At 35.3% G+C, this 27,152-nt stretch overlaps 1 protein-coding gene across 16 annotated transcripts in view; it reads right to left on the bottom strand.

The window, feature by feature from the left end:
- RALGAPA1 (Ral GTPase activating protein catalytic alpha subunit 1) overlaps positions 1 to 27,152 on the bottom strand; it is a 231,707-nt gene that overhangs the window by 19,329 nt on the left and 185,226 nt on the right. For all 16 annotated transcript variants that reach the window (XM_021099156.1, XM_021099149.1, XM_021099150.1 and 13 more), the window contains 3 exons: positions 26,174 to 26,329; positions 9,890 to 10,048; positions 8,051 to 8,178 (listed from right to left, as the gene is read on the bottom strand). In XM_021099156.1, the coding sequence (XP_020954815.1) occupies positions 8,051 to 8,178; positions 9,890 to 10,048; positions 26,174 to 26,329 (443 nt within the window). The remainder of the gene's footprint in view (positions 1 to 8,050; positions 8,179 to 9,889; positions 10,049 to 26,173; positions 26,330 to 27,152) is intronic.

The raw sequence follows: 27,152 nt of genomic DNA, 5'->3' as shown, positions 1-27,152 counted from the left end.
ATCACATGTTAATTTCAACAACATAAGGATTTAATAGCAAAAAAAAATACTTCTAGCAAAGGTCAGAAGTTAATAAAGGAAGTAAAGAAACTACTTTTGTTGTTTTTAGGGAAGAGTTTGACCACAGAGAGATAGAGTTGTCCTATTTTCCTTCTGGTACACTATGATATACCCCAACTGTCTAGACTGGCATATGCGGACTATACTGTCATACTGGATTTGACAAAACAGGTAAGATGGTGGTAGTATTTTTTCCTTTGCTATTTTCGCTGTGAAGCCAATGTACTATCAGAACAGAATAAATATACTTCATTTGTCACTAACACATACAAATATATAAAAGCACAATTCTGTATAAAAGTACTTCACAGGAATTGGATTGTTATGATCATTATACAACTACAGATGTGATAAATTCATTTGAGTAATAAAAAAAAAGTACTTCACAGGAAAAGTGTAAAGTATTGTTATGCAAAAATGAAGAGTCTATCATGAAACAAGGATTATAAAAGTCTCAAGTGCTCTTTTTTAAGTGACAGGTATGTATAAATATCAAACACTTCCTGTCATCTCATTAGGAAAAATAACACTAGCTATTACTGTTATTTAGCCTGGCAATTAGTGCACAACCAATTATTTTTAAAAATAGAGACTCTATTTAAACACTAATCTAATAAGCTTTTTTTTTTTTTTGTCTTTTTGCCCTTTCTAGGGCCACTCCTGCAGCATATGGAGGTTCCCAGGCTAGGGGTCTAATCAGAGCTGTAGCCACCGCCCTATGCCAGAGCCACATCAACGTGGGGATGTGTCTGCAACCTACACCACAGCTCACGGCAACGCCAGATGCTTAACCCACTAAGCAAGGCCAGGGATCGAACCTGCAACCTCATGGTTCCTAGTCGGATTTGTTAACCACTGAGCCATGATGGGAACTCCCTCTGATAAATATTTTTTGTTTGTTTAGCCACAGTGTACAGCAGCTTGAAGTGGGATCTCAGTCTTTTTTTTTTTTTTTTTTGAATGTGTAATTGTTTTTAAAATTTATTCTTTTATTAAAAAAAAAAATTTTTTTTTTTTTTTGTCTTTTTCTGGGGCCAAACCCGCAGCATATGGAGGTTCCCAGGTTAGGGGTTGAATTGGAGCTGTAGCTGCCAGCCTATGCCAGAGCCATAGCAACACCAATTCCGAGCTGCGTCTGCGACCTACACCACAGCTTATGGCAATGCCAGATCCTTAACCCACTGAGTGAGGCCAGGGATTGAACCTGAAACCTCATGGTTCCTAGTCGGATTCGTTAACCACTGAGCCACGACAGGAACTCCGGGTTCTCAGTCTTTACACCATGGAAACTGGGCCACAGCAGTGAAAGTGCCAAGTCCTAACCACCAGACCACCAGCGAACTCCCTAGTTAACTTATTTTGGAAAGGCTTTACTAGAAAAGTAATATATTCAAGCTGTGTTCTATTATTCAACATCTAAAAATTATCTAAAAGCAAAAGGAGCTGTCACCTTAGACACTGGTTGCTATGTTATTGGCAGTAACATTAGAAAACCAAGTTTAGGTTGGTTTTCTTCATGTTTGACTATTAGCTGGTTTTGACCACATCACACTTTTATCCCTCCACATCCCTGAGACACATTCTTTACTACATTCATTTTAATTTGTTCAGCTGTTCTTTTCAAGCAATGGCAATATATGCCTACTGATGAGGTATTTTGAGAGGTTCCCTTACAATCATTGTGGTAGTATTTTATTACATAATTTTAAAGATGTTAGTTTTGGTCTAGCAAACCTGCCTTGTGTCCAGGAAAGAGCATCTCAGGGATGTGGAGGGATAAAAGTGTGATGTGGTCAAACAGTACAGGAAGTTTCACACTACTGGGTGGTATAAAGCAAAGGCAAGAGTAGTAGCAGGTTCAAGAAATAGGTCAAAACCAGCTAATATAGGAGTTCCTGTCATGGCGCAGTGGTTAACGAATCCGACTAGGAACCATGAGGTTGCGGGTTTGATCCCTGGCCTTGCTCAGAGGGTTAAGGATCCAGCGTTGCTGTGAGCTGTGGTGTAGGTCGCAGACGTGGCTTGGATCCCGAGTTGCTGTGGCTCTGGCGTAGGCTGGTGGTTACAACTACAGTTGGACCCCTAGCCTGGGAACCTCCATATGCCACGGGAGCGGCCCTAGAAAAGGAAAAAAGACAACAAACAAACAAACAAACAAAACCCAGCTAATATAAAGAACATATCAGAGTCACGATGAAAGTGTTGCACATATCCAGGGCCTCTGTTTAAATAGTTACCTGCCAGTAAAGTCCCATGTGTCTAAAGTAATTATCAAAAGAATATGCTTCCTTGGTAAAGTCATTCCTATTTTCTGCCTCACTGCTATTCTCTCCCACTTTAATACAATTAATCACCTATTTCACTTTGCAGATATCACTATTGATCAGTTCTTCACAGTACACTTCAATCACTCACTCATTCATTCATTCATTTATTCGCAGGGCTCTTGCTCTCTCCTGAACCAAACTGTAAGCTCCTTGAAAGAAATGGCTGTCTTTTTATTCCTAGCTCTTCTCTCACAGTGTCTCCCACATAGTTAGTAGTCAATAAATATTTGGTGAAATAAAGGAAAAATCTGAAATTGCTTGGCAACTTTTTTTTTGGATGAAGAAATATAGCCTTTTAAAATTACTTAAATTTGTCACTTGTGTATTAAGTGCTTTATAGTGAATAACATTTAAAAATATCTCTAGAATTAATACAATGATAATAGAAATAAAAGTTGGTGATAAGAATTTCAGTAAGCAGTCAGGAGACATCACAAGTCTTTTAGTATAGATTTGTGTTTCAGAAGAATACTTCTAGTGTCAATGTGGACACTAGACAATAATGATAACATCATCAACTACCAGGCAGCCTTCATTTTCTGAGCTCCTGCTACAAGAGAGACCGTTTGGTGCTTCCTGTTGATAACCTCATTTAATCCTTATGCCAATCTTGAGGTTTGTTACTCTTTTCACAGATTAAATAAAAATGAGGCATAAAGACAGTGACACACTTAATAAGTGGTTTTGGACTCCAAAGCCCATGCTGATTTCCCAAATGTCAGCTTCCACATTTTAGAATATAATTAGCTTATAATTAAGGATAGTCTATACTTATCAATACTCTGAGGAAATGATCTACAAGACAGTAGATATATAAAATTATGTAGTTTCTCAATAAACTCACTTTCTTCTAACATGAAATGACAGCAATATTGATGAATCTCCCTAAGAGGTTTTATAATGTTCTATCATAATGAATGGTAAACTGCATTAGTGGAGCCAATCAATTACATTTCATTTCGTTTTGGCTCTCATACTTTTACAACAGCTTCTTTACATTTGAGTAGTAGAACTGCAGGGATAACAAACTGTGACTAATTGAAGAATGATCATTGACTTCTGGTAATTTGTCTGATAAACAGAAACTCAATTCTGGTATTTACAAAAAAGTCAAATCTAAACAGATTAGAAGAAATCAAATAATATTGGTTTGGTAGGAAAGAATATTAAATCTAGGAGGAAAGTGTTTTTAAAAGATACCACTTAATTTTCTAACATCCCACATAATGCATATTTCAGAAAATTACATATGTACTATATTCTATATACATTAAGTCTCAAAATATAAATTACAAGAATTAAAACAGACATGATGTATTACATCAACTCAGATCTCACCCTCTGAGGCCCAGATTTTCTATATATTCTTCTCTTAATTTTCTTATTCCAAATTAATGACTTTTTTCTTGGAACCCCCACAGCATTTTATCTAAGTGTCATAATTATCTTACTTTGTGTTATAGTTATTAATGTATTCATTATCTCCTCTATTAAATTATGAGCTTATTGAAGATATTATCATCTGATTTGTCTTTGCATCGCTCTCAAAATCTCTGCCCTTACCAAATAAGTGATCAATATTTTTGATAGAGGGAAAAAAGTACAGTTCTATCTTTTGACCTGGTGGTGGTTAAACTATAATTATTCACCATATAGCATATTTTGGATTTATGTACTTTTTCCAAATTATATTTTGTAATAAGAGAGGTTAAGAAGAAAAACTAAAACTAGGACGTGAGAGATGGTTAATTTTATGTCAACTTGGTTAGGCCATGGTACCCAGTTTTTGATCAAACATGCATCTAGATGGTGCTGTAAAGGTATTTTTTAGATGTGATTACCATTTCAATCAGGAGAAAAGTAAATCATATTACTCTCCATAGTATGGATAGGTCTCATCCAATCAGTTAAAGGCCTTAAGAGAAAAGACTGAGGTTCCCAAGGAAGGAATTCTATCTCCACATGCCTTCTGATTCAGTCTGCACAACTCTACCCCAACTCCTACAGATTTCAGATTTGCCAAGACTCACAAATCACATAAGCCAATTCCTTAAAATCAATCTACGTATGTATGTATATAAATATATCCTACTGATTGTTTCTCTGAGGAACCAAGTATAACCTGACTATCTATATATTGGTAACTTCTGAGAATTTCTACATATAATAAATCTCACCTTAAAAAAGAAAAAACAGTACATATATGGTAGCAACATATTTAACATTTGTACATAGTCATAATGTCTCTAGGATCAAAACAAATAAATTACTTTAAAATCTTTATTTAAGAAATATTTATGATTGCTAAGATCATGAAATTAATGCCTTGGAATTATTATTTCCACCACACAAAAGCTAAGAACAAAACCAAAAAAACCCCACAAAAAACTACCCCCCCCAAAAAACCCCCAAACACCACCAACACACACACACACACACACACACACACTCTCTCTCTCTCTCTCTCTCTCTCTCTCCCCCCCTTCCTCCCTCCCTCCCTCCCTCTCCCTCCCCTTCAACAAGTAACTAAGTGATGACTAAGATCAACGTGAAATACCCCAAGGTCCAATGACTACCAGAATGTGCCTACTCTTTCTCCCCAATGATGCATTTCAATTCAAGCTGCATGATCAAACCAACAAATTGAGCTTGAGCAAAAAAAAGTACGTGGCTGGCAAAGTCAGAGGTTGCAAGAAAATGCTTTTCAAGTACAAGTAATGCAAGAAATGACAAGTGAAGTGAAGGAGAGGTTTCAAAGCCTGAAAGACAGTCATCAATACTGACAGATTACTGTAATTCTGGCTGCCAGCATGATCGATTTGGGCAGCATATGACAATCAATATTGTCCTCATTTAGTGAACAACATTAGATTCATAGATACAGAACATGCTCCTAGGATAAAATTTAAACTGTATTTAATGATCATAAATAGCACAATTTATGCTGTGGAATCTTAGTGGGTACTTTTATTGGTCATAAAATAACTGACACAGCAGTACAATTATCCAAATATAATTGAGTTTATTACTTATTCTTTTACCCCTTCATTTCTGAGGATTAAAATAGTAACTCTGATGGTTTTCAAAGCCTACTTCTATTTCAATTTTTGTTAATTTCTCACAAGTTTTACTGATCTGTTTTAGAACACATGATTTTTCCCTTAACGGGAGCTTATCTGAATTTGTGAAAAACATACATATAAAAATTTATTATATTTTTAAAGTAAGTTTTTATTTTTAAAAAATGAAGACATCTTATATTTCAGTATCTTAAAAAATTTACTTGTAATTTATTGCATAAAATTTCATTTAAAAATCAAGTAATCTACATATATGAAGTCATTTCTCCCAACATTTAGACTTAATACTTTTGTGAATCTTAGTAAAAGATGACTATAGATGTTCTTCAGATTAGCAAAGGCTGAGTATCTATGTTATATACCTAAATAGTATGGGAAGATAATTTCTATAAAGCTTCTAAATTCAAGCTTCCAAGTCAAGAAAAATTTGTTTCATCTGTCTGATTTAATGTTTTTACACCCAGTGTTCCAGAAGTGGTTTTGCTAATAGAAGTTGCTCACATTTGCTGTATAAATACAGTATTCATGTTTGCTGTTTTTATCTGAAATTAGCTCTCTTCATCTTAGAATTTTCTCCAATGTGGTATCTATTAACATCTCAGCAAGATTAACTATTAGGAACTTCATGCAGCAGGCCTGAAAATCCAATCCAATCAATTAACCAACCAACCAACCAAACATAAAAACCCAATTAGGCAATTCCTTGGTGTTGGGTAGAGTTGTTTTACATTGACTGTAATCTTTACACATAACAGAATTAATCACTGCGCAAAATAATGTGCCTTATTTCATTTACTAGGCACATCCAAATTCATTACCTCATTTATCCTTCACAACAATTCTGAGATGGGTATTAGCATCTTTCTTTCTTTCTTTCTTTTTTTTTTTTTATACAGACGAAGAAGGTTAGATATTGCCAGGATCACAAGGCAGACCAGACCTTGAGTTAAAAATAAATGTTTTCTAACTGCATATCCAGCTATTATTACCTTGAGCATAACATGCATTAAATAGTCCTCAAGAGTATGAACTTAGGCACAGATAAAAAAAAAAAAAATAAGCCACAGCCTCAACATTTTTAATTGGTACACTTTACTTGGTAAGGTGTGCATCTTATATGCTGTTTGTATCTCATGCCGAAAAGTTTGTTGACGTAAGAGGCAAATAGAGTTTTGTGAGTCTCTCTCACCACTTTTCCCAAAAGATTTAAGGCATTCTTTCAATTGTGTCTTAAATGAAAAGATGGAGAACACTAACCTCAGGATGAACATCAGGATCAGGAGAACTGTAAACAGGCAAAGATCACAAAGAAGTCAATCTCAGTAGAGTTGACAATGCGGATAAAATTAGTTTACAGGTAATCATCTGTATATTCCTTGTAAGATTAGCTACCTTAATGAGAAATTTAGGACATAAAAAATTGAACCATTCATTTTATAACAATGATTACATCAAATCTTTTTCAACTTAAAGTGAAGATGTAACTGTTACAAATAAGATATATCTTAGTCAATGTTTAACAGGCCATGATCCACCTATAATTCCACTCCACAGCATCAGAATACACGAGAAATTACATAGGAATCAAATTGCTCAAGTCAGTTTTCATTAAAAGAAGAAAGTGTATGAAGCAGGCTTATGACAAATCTATTTCATGTGGAACAGAACACAGGAGTTTTTAAAAAGCCTTTCCCGTGAAGCTTAACATCTACAGTTTATCATGTAAAAGAAAGACAATTGCAATGTTCTTAATCATATAGAAAAAGTATATGGAAACACAAATCCATTTCAGAAAGGAATACTGGAAAACAACTTAAAATTTAAAACTGTGTGTGTATTTCATCCCAGGCAATGTTCTAAGAGCTTTACACATATTGACTCATTCCATTCCCAAAACATTATAGGCTAGATATTATCATCATTCTCATTTTATACATAAGGAAATTGAGACTCACAGAGGTTAAATAACTTGCCTAAGGCTATACAGCTAAGGAAGTGGTTGTCAGCATTTGAGTCCAGGCAATCTGGCTCCAGAAGCAAGGTTCTTAAACACTCCATGTCCTCTCATACTTCCATGTCTCTGTTTATGCTGTTCCCTCTGCTTGGAATGCTCTTCTCAATCTCATCGACCTGATTAACTCTTATTCATTCTTCGAGATTGGCTCAATCCTTACATTTCTCAGTAGTGTTTCCTGATACCACCCTTTCCAGCTGAGAAGCCCCTTGTCATAATACTTCCAGAACACTCTGTGCACAATTCTATTACATACTGAAAACAGTGCATTTCCTCAACTGAGATTGAGTGCTCTGCAGTAACTGTTTTGGTTATCTCTGCACATCCAGATTAGCAGAAAGCCTAGTACATAAGGGGGCTCTAATTAATTAACCTAAGATTTAAGAATTGATTAAAATTGTATAAAAGAAAATACATTATTCAAATGTCATAATTGCTTAAGCATTGGGGAGGATCTCCATCATCTGTACACTAATATATAGAAACTCATAGGTCTTAACAACACATAAGCAGTTACCTTGGAAAGCAGAAATATATTAGAGTAGAAACTATACTGTTAAAAAGGATACAAGTTTTGATACAATGGAATCAGTGATTTCAGAGCACGGCTTGCATTTATAGCTGTTGCTCGAACCATAATGGGTAGGACCTTTCCATTCACAATAGCACCATCAAAAAGTGGACCAAAGAAGGGAACCTGATTGAGAAATTAGAACACAATTTTATACTCAAATTGGAGGAAAGTTGCAAATAAGAACCATCAAAACACTTTGCATACAAAAGTCTTTCCGCTTCCTTTTTAGGTCTTTCTTCAGTAGAATACTATTAAAATTCTTTTCCATGATGGGTCACTTATAATAGGACAATAAACAAAAAAAATGCCAATGGTCTGTCTACAAGGTTTCCATTCAAAAGAATGTGCTTCACATAACTGACTAAATAATTTATATTACCTGTCAAGTTTCAAACTTTTATAGCCTCAACTGTATACAAAAATCTAACACTGGAAATAAATTACTTTTCCTCCACTGAGTAAACACAGGAAAGATACACATTGTTATAGGCAGCAAGTTAGTTTTTCATCATTTTCATGAGATGCCAGCTTTACCACAAAACTTAAAACGCTAGTTTAAAATTTTATTATATGGTTTATTAGAAAAAAAATTATGTCATTTTTTTAACATATGACCGACAGCTTCAAAACTTACTCCATTTGAACACAGTTGGTACAAATGGCAGCTGAAGGCAAAGTCATGAGCTGTGGATAACACAGTAAATATTTTAGGGTTTGTAGCCACATATTGTCTCTGCTGTGTATTCTTCAATTTTTCAAAAAAGAAAAACCCATTACAAAGGTAAAACACATTCTTAGCTTGTGGGTGTACAAAAACAATAGGAAGTGGGGCATTGTTTGCCAACCTCTGGTTTAGATGAACCCTAAAAAAAATGGCCATAAGCTTAAATTCACACATGCAAAACAATTTAAGAAATTCTGAAGATCCATAAACAACTGTCAAAAAGTAGATTTTCATAGTTCCTGTCATGGTGTAGCGGAAACGAACCTGACTAGGAACCAGGAGGTGATGGGTTCGATCCCTGGCCTCGCTCAGTGGGTTAAGGATCTGGCGTTGCCATGAGCTGTGGTATCGGTGGTAGACGCAGATAGATCTGATGTTGCTATGGCTGTGGTGTAGGCTGGCAGCTGTAGCTCCAATTGGACTCCTAGCCTGGGAACCTCCATATGCTGCGGTTGCAGCCCTAAAAAGCAAAAAAAAAAACCAAAAAACAAACAAACAAAAAATATATATATAAATAAAATAAAAAAAAATATATATTTTCTATAAACTAAAAGTATTCAGTAAGAAAAAAAGAAAGACACTAAAACATAACCCAACATTTATTGTTTTGAAAGAAAATACTTCTGTTTCAGCCCTATGGCATAAACATCCAACTAGAACTACTTGCCTTTTTTTTTTAACTTCGTAGAATTCTCATTTATTAAGTGACATTACTAAATAATCATGAAATGTTAACAAGATATATCAAGTAAAAATATAGGGATCATACACTCCTATTCTAAAGGGAATGATAACTTCTTTGTCTTTTACTGAAATCATCTTCTTAATATAAGGTAAGTCTTTTTGTGAGCTTAGTATAAAGGAACTTTCACCCTGGCACTACCTAGCCTTCTCCCATTCGAATACAGTATCTTTCTAGTTTCCCTTTTTTAGCTTCCTCTTAACTAGTTTTAGACAACAATTCACAGAGCCACTAGAATCTGTGTCTCATCTCCCCATGAATTTGCACATCTTGATGCCTGGTCTAATCCTTCTGAAAGAGGGAAAGAAACTCACAAACCAATAGAGAACTCAGAACATATTAAAATAGGATTGATAAGGAGTTCTTACCTCTGGTTTTTTCATTATCTGGATACTGAACATGTGATTTTTCATTGGATATATTACAATAAGGACATCACCAAATTCTGTAGGAATAATTCCTCTCCTGTAGTCTCTAGTGTGCTCTGACCAAACAATGTGTACTTCATCATTTCCTAAATGTCTCAACTGGAAAACCAAGAAAATAGTTAATAATGCTTGAGAAAAGCCCTGTGAGGATAGTCATACAGCTACTGACAACATGCTATAAATATGTTCTATAAAAGATTAACATAACCATATTCTATAAAAAGATTAACAGGTAAAGAAAATTTAAAATTTTTTAACAACTTCATTTGATCATCTTTAACAACATGCAAAACACAAACACTCAAAAGACATTAGGAGACACTGGAGAAGACCAAATAAGTTTCAAGTGTCTGTAGTCAATGGGAAAGAGAGAAATTGGATTTAAAATATTCACATACAGACCGAATACTCTTTTCGGAAACTGCACCAATTCTCTACTACTAAACTTTTAAAAAGATTGTTTAAAAGAGTATTTTAAACAAAGATTAATTTAAGCCTGTTTTTTTTTTCCCCCTGCCTACTCTCTGGAAGTGCTAATAAGCAGTGAAATGACCTAAAGGAGGCAACAGAGAGAGAAGTAAAAGAAGTAAATAATTCATAAATTGGGTAATCACCTATTTTGATTATATTTGGTTTAACAAATTTATTTCCATTCCTTTGCCTATGAAACTTTGCCCTTGAAATTCTTCCAAGTAGACTTCTTAAAATTTGTTACATCCTCTCAAGATGTTATTTAAATACCTCTAGTGCTTACAAAGGTGTTTTTGGCATTATGATGACTAAAATAAAGTACCCGAAAGTTGTATTTATATTGCTACTAGAAAAAGGAACTACTTAATATGCATCAGCATTGAGTTTTCTTCATAGAGATTACTGTATAAACATGATATTAATATAAAATTTGGTTATCTTAGTGCATTTATTGATTCTGCGACTACAAACATTTGAGTCCATATCTCACATGGGCTTATCTATTACTTTCAGATAAACTGGCGAATTGTAGGCAGGAAAGTTTGGAATAGAAAATCAGATTAAGGGTCATCGATAATTTTAGTGTGGGATAACATAAAGGCAATTTCTGTTTTTGAAATATGCAATTTATTTTGATTTTGATTTAAGGGCAGGAAAATAATTAAATGTGTAATTTAAACAAAGAAAGTAATTACGTTCAATTTATGGAAGGCTCTCTTCTGTTACCCTTTAACCATGGAGTTCTTAACCTGGGTTCAAGGGATCTATGAATATTTGAAAATTTTATTTGTATATTTTTCTGAGAAGGAAGTCTATCAAATAGAACTACAAAATACAAAAAAGCCAAGAACCAGTGTTCTAATGGTTCTTAAAAGTCTCCAGTACCAATCTATAAAATTCTAATCACTATGAATGTCATTAAGTATTTGAAAAATACGAGGCAAATCCCTGAACTTTTACATTGCTAAGTAAGAAATGTCCTCTCTTCTTTGATAGACTGTAAGACAGCAGTAGCTATTATAAGACAGCACCCAGCTGAAACCATAGACCAGAATTTATTACTTTAAAAATACATTTTAAAGATTTTTTGTTTTCTCTTAAGGACTTTTTTTTAGGTTTAAGTGGATTAAATAATTCTTTCTTCTTTTTGGAAGCCATAAATGTATTCATTGCTCTAAATACATGATGATAGACTTCAAACATCAAAACAATGTGTAAGTTTTAATTATCATTATTTACAACACACACACCCACACCTATAAATGTAGGACTTGTGCTTTGTGACATTTTTAAAAAACAAAAAAAGATTACACAATTCAGAAAAGCCATGGCTCTGTAATTTCATTTTTTAATCAAAATACTTTAAAAATATCCTTCCTATACAGCCATCCCCATGTGTCAGCTTCCCTAATAGGTTTATGTTAACTGAATACAAAAGAAATGTGAAATAAATTTAACCAGGAGGGATGATTCAATCTAATTTTGATACATTAATGTCATATGCTGTACATGTTACAATAGCAGCCAGATCTAATACTAAGCTCCAGGCTATACTGAGATTTCCAAATGGCAGATTGTTCTAAGTGATATCAAGTATAATTGAAGTAATAAACGATAGTAAAAGCTGAGCACACTGTCAGGAAGAATTTAAGTATTTACTTTTTAAAATTAAATGAGTTAGGTTAGGAAAGACAAGACAAGTGAAATAATGCAGGTCTCAATTTACAGAAAATTCCTTTTATTTATCTGCTACATTAACCCTTGAACTCTTGCCAAAGCTATCTATAATTTCTAGTGCCCACTTATCTAAAGAAATGAGAGAAAGGGCAACTGTAGTTTTATTTTATAACGAAAGCTTGTCCTCAAGTATCTACCACAGAGTATTAAAAGTCTGTTATGGAAGTTTAATGGAAAAGAATAATATGTTTTTACCAAGATGTGGTGTAATGAAGATCCTTGTGGCACAGAACCATGCATATAATAAAGTAATTTCAAACATGTTCAGTCATTTTAAGGAAGAAGTTTCTAGAAAATCCCTTATTTATATACAAATGCTAAAAAAGCAAATATTTTACGTTGTTACAGTAGGCACGATTTTATCTTTGTCTTTAAAAACAGCTATAATTAAACAAAAATTGAGATTGCTAATCACTGCCAGGTATCTTAGAATTTTTGAAAGACTACTGAAAATATGAATTTTGAGTGGTTAACAGTTAATAGATTTCAAAAGTATGTTTGACATTTGACATAAATACTTTATATATTATGTATTCTATATTTTAATCTATTCCTTTTCTCTTATGGACTTAAAGATTGTGTCCTATGCATACTCATCAAATTTTTCTATACTCCAAAAACTCAGGTGTTCCTACGTCCAGATGCCAAATACTTCTGTGGTTTTTTTTTTGTTGTTTTTTTTTTTTAGGGCTGTACTCTGGGCGTATGCAGGTTCCCAGGCTGGGGGTCAAATTGGAGCCATAGCTGTGGGCCTTTGCCACAGCCACACAGCAATGCTGGATCTGAGCTGTGTCCGCAACCTACACCGCAGCTCACGGCAATGCTGGATCTCCAACCCACTGAGCAAGGCCAGAGATCGAACCTGCATCCTCATGGATAATAGTTGGGTTCGTTACTGCTAAGTCACAATGGGAGCTCTGCCAAGCACTTCTGAAATAGAGTATAAGAATTCATGGATTTGAAGAACAGTCTTGTGGTTGCCAAGGGGCAGGTGGAGTGAGTGGGATAGACTGGGAGTGTGGGGTTAATAGATGCAAACTCTTGCATTTGAAGTGGATAAGCAATGAGATTCTGCTCTATACCACAGAAAACTATATCTAATCACTTACGACTCACCATGATGGAGGATAATGTGAGAAAAAGAATGTATATATATGTGTGACTGGGGCACTCTGCTATACAGTAGAAATTGACAGAACACTATAAAGCAATGATAATGGAAAAAAAGAAAAATCATAAAGAAAATAATTCTGAACACGGGATAGGTCTATTAAAATGATTGGCAACCAGGAATTCCCGTTGTGGCACAGCAGAAGCAAATCCAACTAGTATCCTGGCCTCGCTCAGTGGATTAAAGATCTGGCATTGCTGTGAGCTGTGGGGTAAGTCGAAGATGTGGCTTGGATCTGGCATTGCTGTGGCTGTGGTATAGGTGGCAGCTGTAGCTCCATTTCAACCCTTAGCCTAGAAACTTCCATATTCCACAGGTATGGCCCTAAAAAGCACATACACAAAAATAAATAAATAAAATGACTGGCAACCAAACTACTCTTCTAAATTCACTTCAACAGCTGTTGAAGTCATTGGAATTCAAGGTATATGATATAGGGTGCAGATTATCATAATTTATGAAGATAAAGCAGTTAAATGAAATTCAGCATGTAGAAAACTGAAGTCCTCTATACACCACAGAATATTAATACTGGTAGAGACCTTAAACCTTTAATTTCCTACCTAATACAGGAACTTCTGTAATATCTCTGAGAAGTAATTCTGCCTCTGCTTGATATTTCTAGAGTTGGAAAGATTACAAATTCACAAATCAGCCCATTGGGTGTGGGTTTTTTTGGGGTTTTTTTTGTTTTTGTTTTTGTTTTGCTGTTGCTGTTGTTATTGTTTTTGCTTTTTCCTTTTTTGGCCGCCCCACTGCATATGGAGTTCCCGGGGCCAATGATCGGATCCGAGCCACAGTTGTAACCTATGCTGCAGCTGGGGCAATGCCAGATCCTTAACCCACTGTACCAGGCTGGGAATTGAACCTCTGGCGCTACAGAGAAGCTGCTGATCCTGCTGTACCACAGTGGGGGGAAAACTCCAGCTCACTGATTTTAAAAGAGCTACAATCATTAGATACTACTTTACACTTGGCTAAAATCTGCCTTCCTGCAGCTAATTCTTCCAAAATAAGAATTACAAAGTAAATCCAATCTGTACTTCAAATTTTATCTTTTCAGATATTTGAAGATGGGTCTAATATATATTTCTACTTTTCTTTTTTTGTGTGTGTCTTTTCGCCTTGTCTAGGGCTACTCCGGCAGCATATGGTGGTTCCCAGGCTAGGAGTTTAATCAGAGCTGTTGCTGCCAGCCTAAGCCAGAGCCACAGCCACAGCCACGCGGGATCTGAGCCCAGAGTCCGAGCTTTGTCTGCAACCTACACCACAGCTCACGGCAACACCGGATCCTTAACCCACTGAGCAAGGCCAGGGATCAAACCCGCAACCTCGCGGTTCCTAGTCGGATTCATTAACCACTGCACCACAACACGAACTCCATATTTCGACTTTTCTTTTCCAGGTTAAAAGCATTCCTCTTCTTATAGTTTACAAACTTATTCATTATCCTGGATTCTTACGTCAGTTTACTGATGTTTCTTTTTTCTTTCCTTTTTAAAAATTTTTTTTGGGAGGGGAAGAATGCAAGGGCCATGACAGATCAGGTGCCAGGCCCACCCCCAACGGAGTGTTTCTATTAAATTGTAATACCATTATATGTCCTAATACAACCAGCCCATAGTGGGACTACCTCTTTTGTTCTGTTCAATTATTTTCTGTGTGTTTACAATATTGGCTCAAATGGAAGTTATAGTTAATTCAAATCTTTCAGAATTTTTCTTTTTCTTTTTTCTTTTTTGGCTGCACACATGGTATACGGAAGTTCCTGGGCCAGGGATCAAACCTGTGCCACAGCAGCAAGCTGGACCACTGAAGGGACAATGCCAGATCCTTAACCTACTGTGCCACAAGGGAACTCCCACAATCTTTATTTAAGCAGGTACAACTGACTGTTTGAACTTGAGAGGATTTCCCTGTATTGTTATTAAACTTTACCATAGTAGCTTCCATTATCTTTAAGCCTAGCAAGGTCTTTTGTTAGTATGATTCTGCTATTCAATATGCTGGCTCTCTCTTTTCCAGGTTTGGGTTATCCTTAACTAAAATTCTTATATCTTTATTTGGATTTTGGATAAAAATGTCAAATGGGACAGGTTTAGGTAATAGCCCTATGGCAAGTCATTACACATGTCTTTTCTGGTTAAATGCATATCCGGCATTTACTAAATGCTTTCTATTCTAAGTGCTTGTGATAATTTAATTTTCACAACAATGCTACAAGGTAAGTATAGTTATTATTGATCTTATTTTTACAGGTGAGGAACTGAAGCTTAAAAAGATAAAGTAACTTGCCTAATGTCAAGTAACTAGTAAATGGCAGAGCCAGGTTTGAAACCCCAGCAGGCTAGTTTCAGAAACCATACTTTAACCACCTCCCTATATTGCCTCTCATTAAATAATTAATTTATGTCTCTTGATATAATTATACAACCGGTCATGAACATATTACTGAACTACTATTAAGACCACATTTCTTTAACTTGTCCACAACAAACGACTTAGTTAAATGCTTTATACTGTCTAGGCCTTCCCTGATGTAGTAATCCTATTAAAACAAATTAAGTTACTTTGATATGATTTGTTATGGTGGCTCCTGGTGATCACTACTTCATTACCTAAGTGCTCACAAACCATCTGTTTAATAATCCTATTTTGCCAAGCATTGACATGGAGCTCGTGAATGTTAGTTATTTTTGTAGTTGGTGATCTGTCCCATGTCCTTTTGTAAAAATCAGATGTTTGCCTATCTCATTTTCCATGATTATCAGCAGAGACTCCAGCGTCAATTCTAGATTTCCTCAGTGAAATATCATTCATTTGGAGCTGAAGACTAGAATTCATGTAATGTACCTATATCATTTGCTTTACAAAATCAACTTACCCCCTGACTTACCCATTTCTGTTAAAAGAACCCAAAAATAAATCATAGTTACTCAGGTTCAAAACCTGAAAGTCTTCAATGTCTGTTTTCCTTATAGTATCTCTGATAAGCTCTTCATTTTTATCAAGTATTATATTCCTTTTTTTTTTTGTACTTCCTATTTCCCTCTACTGTTGCTCTAGGTCAGATGCTAGTCATTCTACACGCCTGGACTAGTTTATGAGTTCTTAAGACTTTCCTCCTACCTTCTTCTCTCGTTCCTATCTACCTTCTTTTAGACATTAGCAAATATTGAGAGCTAACTAAATGCACTGTGCCAGCTAAAGAAGGTACAATGGTGAGGAAAAACAGACACATTTTCTGCTTTCACAAAGCTTTATATCCAATGGAGGAAACATAGTAAAATAACTAAGCAATCAATGAATAACTAATAGTATAGATAATGCTCTAAATATTCCTCTCTGAATGCAAATAACAGACAACTGATCTGTAACGGACCTTGAAGAGAGCAGAGATGTTAATTAGGTTAGGCAGTTATTTCAGGAGATAGTGGTATACATGTGGAAACTGAAACTGAGTAGTACTCAGTGCTCCGAGCCCTCACTCTTTGCCCCAATCTTTTAGACACATATGTGGAAAAACATACACTATCACATACTCCTAAATCGTGTGAAAAAACATACTTTCCTACCTTTTCATTGTTCACTTGCTGTCTGTACCATCCATTTTTAGTAACTAGGAGAAGTTTCTAGAAGCAACAGGCACAACATCCTTTTTTTGTTGTTGTTGTTATTTTAGGGCTGCACCCGAGGTTTATGGAAGTTCCCAGACTAGGGGCTGAAGCGGAGCTATAGCCTCTGGCCTATGCCACAGCCATAGGCACACCAGGTCTGAGCCCCGTCTGCGACATACACCACAGCTCACAGCAACACCGGATCCTTAACCCACTTAGCAAGGCCAGGGATCGAACCCACAACCTTATAGTTCCTAGTCGGATTCATTTCCGCTGCACCACTACAGGAACTCCCAGGCACAGCATCTTGTATGTAATACTTCAGCAGACTGGGCAGTCAATAAATAAACCATTAAAAATGTAATATCACTGGAGATCCCTGGCTACTGGTTAGGAGTCTGGCGTTGTCACTGCTGTGGCTGAGGTTCAATCCCTGCTGCCTGAGAACTTAACACATGCTGCAGGCTCAGCAAAAACCCCCATAAGATCCTAGGACAGTACTTACTTGGCAATTTTTTTCTATTATTACATAGTATACAGCATAAAAATATAATTGTCTGCAATTATGGCTTTATTTAGATATGCCATTTGGATGGTTCTAAGTGCTATAAAAATATAAAACAGGGTAATATGATAGTGTTACTGGGTAGACAGACCTTCTTCACCAAGGATGGTCTGGAAAGGTCTCTCTGAGGAACTGTCACATGGGTCTGAGAACAGAAAAATGAAGACAAGAAAGCCTAATGATGTGGTGAAAGGGTATTTCAAATGGAAAAAAACAGTAATGATACAGCTCCTGGGATGGGAATAAGCTTCACATGTCGGCAGGTTAGAGTGACAGCCAGTGAGGCCAGATTGTGATAAACGAAAAGGAAAGTGACAGGAGATGAGATCAGAGAGGTAGGCAGGCAGGTTGCCAAACCTTGCAAGGCACTGAAGGCCACAGTGAGGAATTAAATTGTATTCTACATGCAGTGAGAAGCCACTGCTATACCATCAAAATTAAACCATTCACAGTGGTGAGATACATTTACTCTGAACCATTTTATATTCCCCGGTTTCTCTATCTTCTATTTTTGTCATCAGGAGTATATTTATAGAAATTGGGGTTAAGGGTAGAGTCTATGATATTAAAATAGAATTATTTTAGGTAATGTGGCTCTATTTGGGACTAATTCCACAGCATTTTTTAACTATTGTATTAACTACACTTTTACTAAAACAATGAAAAACTTTTTGCTGTTATTCCTTAAAGCTGTTTTTTAACTCCTTTTCCAGACTACATTTAGCATACTTAGGGCTTTGGAAAGTAAAGTATATTTTAACTGAATTTCTAGATAAAATGAAGAAAAACAGATTTAAAGTTAAAATCAGACCAAACAGTTCTACAAAGCTCACTTATTTGCAAAACTGTAGTGACCAAATTTCAAAACAGAAAATGAACTGCTGTCCATTACACTAACAGTATATTTCAGAGGGAAGTGACTTAAATAAAATGCCTCTTTCCCCTCTTTTGGGGGGTCCAGGAAATGAAAGATGGGCTAGAGAGTCCAACTAAGTAGGTTACAATTATCTCAACTTGATCTTCATCAAACTCCTAAAAGGATGATTCAGCTACCTATGAGGCAGAGTATCAGCAAGTGGCTACAACAAGGAGACAGAGGAAATGAGACAAGCTCCTGTGAACACTTTATACCAATGCTTGCAGCACTTTTGATTTTTAGGGGTGAATAAACTCAGTTAAGTGGAAATTATTTTTACCCATTTTCTGTCAATCTTCCTCAGAGATAATTTATAGAAGAGATGGCTTGGGCTGGGGTTGTATCAGGATTTTTGATATAATGGTATAATATTTTTGAGAGACTACTTTATTAGACTGAATGTATTGTTAATTTGTTTAAAAAGTATAGTCTATGTTGTAAAAATTTTGCTGCTACCATCTTGAGCCTTGAAAAAGCTTGTCTTCTCAAGAAACAAAACGCTAAACTTAAAGAGGTTCAAGGACTTTTACCTCTCATTCCGAGAAAATAAAATGCTTAAAAATCATTTACAAAATCACCACATGATATTTTGAACCAAAAGTGAAAACTAAAATGAGTTTCTATAAAATAGATATAAAAGATTTTCTCCTACCAAGTTTAAAACAAAGAACCAGAGTCATAAATAATTCTACCTTGCCAGAGGCACGGCTATTTCTTTATACTGACTGTCGACTACCTAATTTAATTAGAGGTATTAAACTCCATGCTGAGGTCAACAAGCCTTACTTCCTTCAATATTACACTTCAACCCGGTGCTCATTAATGTGTCTACTGAATGGATTAACACACCTAAAGATATATGTACAAAGGAAAGGGGGACAACCTAATGATATCCAATTGTTCATTTGTAATAGGACACATGTTCTAGGCCTCAACTTATTACCACTAATGTGGAATTTATTAAATTCAGGAGAAAAAATACCAGTACAGAAAGAGATTTTTTATTAAGGAGAACTGCTATAAGACAACTGGTCTCTATGATTAAGTTTAAACATTTAACCTTTTATTAAAAAGAAATTGATACTATAATAGACCTAAAATATAAGCCTGTTACTTAGAAAAATCTTACAGATTAGGGCTCTGAAGAACAGATTAAGAGCAAGAGTCTTAGAGAATACAAAAAAGGAAAACTCAGTATATAGATAAATAAATGTTAAATTCTTTTTGATTTTTATGAAAAGAAGGTTTAGAATAATTTATACTGAATTATGAGACTAGGTAAATTTTTCCTTTCTAATGAATTAGGTAGAAATGTGCTTCAATTTAGTCTCAACCATGATAGAACAGATTTTACTTAAATTGACTTAAATTAATAGTTGAAGAAATAACAATACCTTCCAAAATGATATCACTTTGTTACATATTATTTATAATTTTGACAGTTTTTTTTTAATGTGGTAGGTATTATACATATGAAAGAAGTGACATTTTGAAATTTTCTCAATACAACAAATAAACCCTAAAGGGGTTCGAGTGAAAAAGCCTATCTAGCCAGGGTAATTTCCTTCGATAAAACAGATATAACTGGGAGTTCCTAACATAAGCAGAAATGAATCCAACTAGTATCCATGAGGACATGGGTTCAAAGCCTGTCCTCACTCAGTGGGTCTGTACCTAAAAGAACTGAAGAAAGATACTCAAAACAAATACCTGCATAACGACATTCACTGTAGTATTATTTACAATAGCTAAAAAATGAGGGAGTTTCTGTCATGGCTCAGTGGTAAGGAAACCAACTAGTATCTATGACAACACAGGTTTGATCCCTGGCCTCGCTCAGTGGGTTAGGGATCCAGTGTTGATGTGCTGAGGTGTAGGTTGAAGATGCGGCTCAGATCCTGTGCTGCCGTGGCTGTGGTGTAAACCAGCAGCTGTGGCTCTGAATTGACCCCTAGCCTGGGAACTTTCATATGTCATGGGCAGGGCCCTAAAAAAGAAAAAAAAAGTGGAAGCAACCCAGGATCTATCAACAGATAAATGAATAAATAAAATGTATATATGTATCATGGAATATTATTCAGCCATAAAAAATGAATTCTGACACGCTTTAACATCAATGAAACTTGAAAACATTATGCTAAGAGAAATAAGACAGACACAAAGGGACAAATTCTGTATGATTCCAACTTTTGTGAGATATCTAGAAGTGGAAAATTAATAGAAAAAGTAAATTAGAGGTTACCAGGGGCTGGGTGGAAGGGGTAATGGAGAGTTATTGTTAATGGATACAGAGTTTCTGTTTAGGAGGACAGAGTTCTGCCTTGCATGTAAAGAGATTACTGCTCTGTCCCAATAACAAGTAAAAAGCTAAACAACTGAAAAATCAACTGCGGTACTTTTCTTAGATCAGAGAAGTGAGGTCATGGGGAAGACTGCTGCCCCCAAATTGGAGGCAGGCAAATACTAAGAATAACAACTTAATGGAGAAGAAACCTCTGTAGGAACCACTGCCAGAATAGGAAAATCTGAACTGTCATTGACAAATTGCTAGAGATTCAGTGTGGATAAGTGTGGGAGAATGAAGAAGCATCAGAACCAGAGTCAGTTATGGCAAAGATGTTGGAATTACAACTATGATTAGTATGCTAAGGGCACTAATGGAAAAAGTAGACAACATGCAAGAACAGACGGAAGATGTAATTAAGCGGAGAGATGGACATTCTCAGAAAGAAAAAGAGATGCTACTGATAACAAAAACAACAACAATGTAACTGAAATGAGGAAAGCCTCTGGTAGGTTCATTAGGAAACTGGACATGGCTGAGAAAAGGATCTGAGCTTGAGGAAACTTCTAAAACTGAAAAGCAAAAAGAAAAATGACTTAAGTGATGTCATCTGCAGCAACATAGATGGACCTAGAGATTATCATACTAAGTGAAGTAAGTTAGAGAAAAACAAATATCATATGATATATCTTATGTGCAGAATATTAAAAAAAGGACACATATGAATTTATTTACAAAACAGAAAAGACTCAGAGATTTTGAAATCAAGTTTATGATTACCAAGGGAAACGTGGGGGCAAGGGATAAATTAGGAGTTTGGGATTAACATATACACACTACTATATGTAAAACAGATAATCAACAAGGACCTACTGCATAGCACAGGGAACTCCACTCAATATTCTGTAATCTATATGGGAAAAGGATCTGAAAAAGAATGGATATATGTATACATATAACTGAATCACTTTGCTGTACACTTGAAACAAACACAACATTGTAATTCAACTGTACTCCAATAAAATATAAAAATTAAATAAAAAATAATTCAGTCATTTAAAAAAAAGAGAGAAAGAAACAGAAGTGATATTTGAGGCAATAAGGACCAAGAATTACCCCTAATTAATGTCAGACACCAAACAACAGATCCAGGAAGCTCAGAAAACACTAAGCAGGATAAATGACCCCAAACCACATCTAGGCATACCACTTTGAAACTTCAGAAAATCACAGATGAAAAAAATCTTGAGAGATGTATTTTATCTATAGAGAAACAAAGATGAGAATTATATCTGACTTCTCGGAAATCATGCAAACAAGAAGAGAGTGAAATATTTAAAGTACTGAGAAAAAACTGCTAATCTAGAATTCTGTACCCTATGAAATTATCCTATAAAAGTAAAGGAGAATAAAGACATTCTCAGACAAACAGAATTTGAGGGAATTTGTTACCTGCAGACCTGCCTTGAAAGCAATACTAAAAGCTTTTCAGAGAGGAAAATGACATAGATTAGAAATTCAAATCTACATATAGAAAGGAAGAGCATCAGAGAATCAATAATTGAAGGCAAAATAAAAACTTATTTTTCTTATTCTATTTTGGGGGGTCATATACACACTACTATATGTAAAACAGCCTAGGTTCCCAGCCTAGGGGTCGAATCGGAGCTATAGCCACTGGCCTACGCCACAGCCATAGCAACTCGGGATCCAAGACATGTTTGTGACCTACACCACAGCTCATGGCAATGCTGGATTCTTAACTCACTGAGTGGGGCAGGGCTCGAACCCATGTCCTCATGGATGCTAGTCACATTCGTCTCTGCTAAGCCATGACGGGAACTCCCTATTTTTCTTATTCTTAATTAATCTAACATGTAACAGTTTCTTCAAAATAATAAGTAGCAACAATGTATTTGATTATGTATGCTTATGAATATACATGGTTATGTATAAATGAAATGAATGGTAGCAATGATACAAGGGACAGGAGGGAAGAATTAGGCATATTGTGTTACGAGGTACTTGCAGTGAAGCAATACAGTTTTATTTGAAAGTAGACTTAGATTAGTTGAAAATGTACAGTACAAATTCTAGGGCAAGGACAAAAAAAATACTGAAAAAGAAAAAAGTATAAATGATAGGCTAAGAAAGGAGAGAAAATGGAATCATGTAAAATGCATAATTACAATCACAAATGGCAGGAAAAAATGTAAAATACAAAAATAGAAACAAAGAACAGGAGTATAACAAACAGAAAACAGTAACAAATACAGTAATTATTAATCCAGTTATATCAATGATCACTTTAAATGTCAACAGTCCAAATACAGAGATTATCAGAGTGGATTAAAAAAGCAAGCCCAGAGTTTGTGTCATGGCTCAGTGGTTAACGGACCTGAGTAGTATCCATGAGGATGCGGATTCGATCCCTGGCCTTGCTCAGTGGGTTAAGGATCCAGCGTTGCTGTGAGCTGTGGTGTAGGTCACAGACGAGGCTTTGATCCCATGTTGCTGTAGCTGTGGTGTAGGCCAGTGGCTATAGCTCCAAATCGACCCCTAGGCTGGGAATCTCCATATGCCGCAGGTGTGGCCCTAAAAAAAACAAAGAGACAAAAAGACACCAAGCCCCAACAGGAAACTCACTTTGAATATAAAGACACATGTAGATTAAAAGTAAAGGGATGGAGAAAGATATGCCATTATACCAGCAATGAAAGAAAGCAGGAGTAACTATACTAATTTCAGATAAAGCAGACTTCAGAGCAAGGAAAGTTATCAGGAATAAAGAGGGGCATAAACTGATAATAAAGAGGTGGTTATTCCAAGAAGACATAACTAATCCTTAGGGTTTATGCACTTAGGAATAGTATGTCAAAACATGAGGCAAAAACTGGTAGAACTGCAAGGAAAACAGAAGAATCCACTATTATAGTTGGAGACTTTAACACCCCTCTCAGGAAAGAACTCTAGCAGGTAGAAAATTGCTAAGAATATAGTTGAACTCAACAGCTCCATCAATCAACTGGATATAATTGACATTTATAGACTATTTCATCCAACAATAGCAGATTACAGATTCTTTCCAGACTCGCATGGAACATTCACCAGTTAGGCTACATTTGGACCATAAAACAAACCTTAACAAAACAAAACAAAAAAAAAACAACATATGATGACTGCCCGCAGACCACAATGGCATTAAATTAGAAATCAACAATAGAAAGATAGCTGGAAAAATTATATTGGGGAAATAACAATCAAAAAAGAAAGAAAGAAAGATAGCTGGAAAAGAGCAAAATACCTGGAAATTAAAAAACACACTTTTAAAATTCACATGGGTCAAAGAATTCTCATGAGAAAATATTTTGAACTAAATGAAAATGAAAAAGTTCTGGAAATGGATACTTATAATAGCTGTACAACAATGTAAATGTACTTTATGTCAATGAACTGTACATTTAAAAATGGTTAAAATGGTAAATTTTATGTTATATATACTTTTTACCATAATAAAAAATTCCATACTTACAACAAACTATTAATGTTTAAGGTTTAATCTCTCAAAATTCTCTAATAAATCCAATACTTAAAAATTTCACCACAAGGGTGTCATTTTAACAACTCAACCATTTAACAATTCTTAAATTGAGTTATCATCTCCAAAATTAATTTTGTTATGGTAATGGACTGTTAAACATCCACTTTAGATTCTTCTTAAATAATTAAGGACAGAACTTTGTGATGGTTATGAAGGAAGTAAGAAATCTTATTTGACATTTCTACAAAGGTTCCAGGAATAAAATTTCAAGTACCTTATAATCATCAGGTTTAATATAGTGAAGTAAAAATATCCTGACATAATTTTCTTAAAAAAAAAAAAAGAGCATTTGAACAGAAAATGATGTACTTTGTTCTGCTCTTTTGATCCAATTGAAGATACTGTTAATTTTAGACTCTCCTCTGGGGTTTAAAAGTTGTATCCATGGAGTCATGAAATCTTTTTGCACCGTACTCATAATTGTCTCTAATTTGAGTATGGCTTATTTTCATACAGATTTAAAATGAATTAATGAAAGAAAGTACTTAACCAAAGTTTTAATGAAGTTTCACTCCAATTCAACTCTCCTCCATATTCTGTTCAGTATTCATGTTTCATTCTGTACTTCTAAAACTACACATCAAACCTGTTAGTGACTATACCTTCCTACATTTATCAATTATTTTCACCTTTACTACTCATTCCAATCTAATTAGCAACCATGTATTAGTCTTATTAACCATTACTCATTTAATAGGCAATTTCCAACAGCATTCTAAAATGTAAACGAAAGCATCAAGGGTATTAAATCAATCTTATACAATTATCTGAGAGGAATTCTGATGTTCCTTTTCAAAAGAGCATAAGGATAACATTGTTTTCATAGCTTATTAATGAAGTGTGAAGAGCTTTGATATCAGAAAAGATAACAGAGTATCAAATAAAATGACATATGATATTAAGTTGGTTACATTTTAGCAACAGCTTTGAATAAACTGAAGAGGAAAAGGAGGAGAAGATAAAGAAATGTTGGACAAAGGTTTACTTTAAAAAATGTTCCTTCCCCAAAAAAACAAACATGGACTGAACACATGCAACTTTAATCTGAGGCCTGTCTGTGGTCATTAGACTGATTTTTTTTGTTTGTTTGTTTGTCTTTTTGCCGTTTCTAGGGCAGCTCCCGTGGCATATGGAGGTTCCCAGGCTAGGGGTCTAATTGGAGCTGTAGCTGTTGGCCTACACCACAGCCATAGCAACTCCAGATCCGAGCTGTATCTGAGACCTACGCCACAGCTCACGGCAAAGCTGGATCCCCAACCTGCTGAGAAAGGCCGGGGATCAAACCTGCAACCTCATGGTTCCTAGTTGGATTCATTAACCACTGAGCCACGAATGGAACTCCTAGAATGATTTTTGAATGCTGATGCCAGCTATAGCAAGAGGGTTTTAAAAGATGTGGGCCATTAAAAGCCAGTCCACTAACTCTCATAAATTCTAAGGTAGTAAAATCTATTATTAAGGCTTCATTTATCTGCTATATTACTTTTAATTAAACTTTATGATAAAGCATATTATAAGTCTCTATAATAATAATTTACATTTTAATTTTCCCCCTCAGTTGAAAACATTATATCTACCCATATGTGTGGGGACTTGAAATACAATTCACCAAACTGAACATATACAGAAGTTTTTCAATTTGTCAAATGACTGTTTTCCTGAAGGCAAATTCTCTGTTACAACTAACCTTCAATCATATCATTCCGGAAAAAAGAGTTTACTCTGCAACAATACTGTTTCTGAAGACATTATTGGGTGAAAAGTGGGGTACTCAGAAATAGTTTTCAATCAATTAAATTACTTATATATTTTATGTATTACTAGGATTTTAACTCTGAGTACTTTTTTTTCTCAGTACTTACTTTTTTGGTTAAAGAGTCATCAGAATCAGAAGGCATTCTTGTTGATACATGAAATATTACTTCAACTGTAGAGGTAGCAAAATATGGTGTGGTCAATCCAGTGCTTTTATTTTTTTGTAGTCCTCCCATGAAACCACAATGGTTTGTAAGATTTACCTAGAAGCAATGAAAAGACACATATTAACTAAACAAAACTCAGGGGAGTTCCTGTTATGGCACAATAGAGATGAACCCGACTAGTATCCATGAGGACGCAGGTTTGATACCTGGTCTTGTTCACTGGGTGAAGGATCCAGTGTTGCCATGAGCTGTGGCATAGGTCATAGATGCAGCTCAGATCCCATGTTGCTGTGGCTGTGGCACAGGCCAGCAGCTATGGCTCTGATTCGACCCCTAGCCTTGGAACTTCCGTGTGTCGTAAGTGTAGTCCTAAAAAAGCAAGCAAGCAAACAAAAACAACCCCTCAAAAACTCACTGTGGAAAAAGGCTGAAATTTCTCATTTTGCAAAAACATGGGGAACAAAGTCTTTGCATTCCACCAACCATGGCTTGAGCCAGAATTATTAGTTACAGCTTTCTATTCACACTAGTAGTTTTTCTTAAGTATTTGAAGATCCCTAATTAGTAGGTTAAAAATTAATTAGTAAAGAAATCAACCACACTGTGCACTATGCAACATTTGTTAGGCTACTAGGTGTGAAACTGTAAAGGCTGTGAGGGGACACCAAGGTCAAAGAGTAAAAATGAAGTGGCAAAAATCAAGACTGGAAATGATCTGGGGGAAAGTTAAAACAGTAATGTCACCGTGATGACATGATTAATTAGGTGTATCATATTTACTCATAAAAACTGGCTTCCTTAATAATTATTAGTACCTATTACAGCCCAGAACTAAAGTATAAAATTTAACTACACTTCAAATGCATTAAAAAACTACAAATTAATCTGAGCAAAGTTTTTTTAAATATCTTTTTTTCCT

Source organism: Sus scrofa, chromosome 7 (assembly GCF_000003025.6).
Source record: "Sus scrofa isolate TJ Tabasco breed Duroc chromosome 7, Sscrofa11.1, whole genome shotgun sequence".
Lineage (NCBI taxonomy): Eukaryota > Metazoa > Chordata > Mammalia > Artiodactyla > Suidae > Sus > Sus scrofa.
This window is presented reverse-complemented; position numbering and strand designations above follow the sequence as displayed.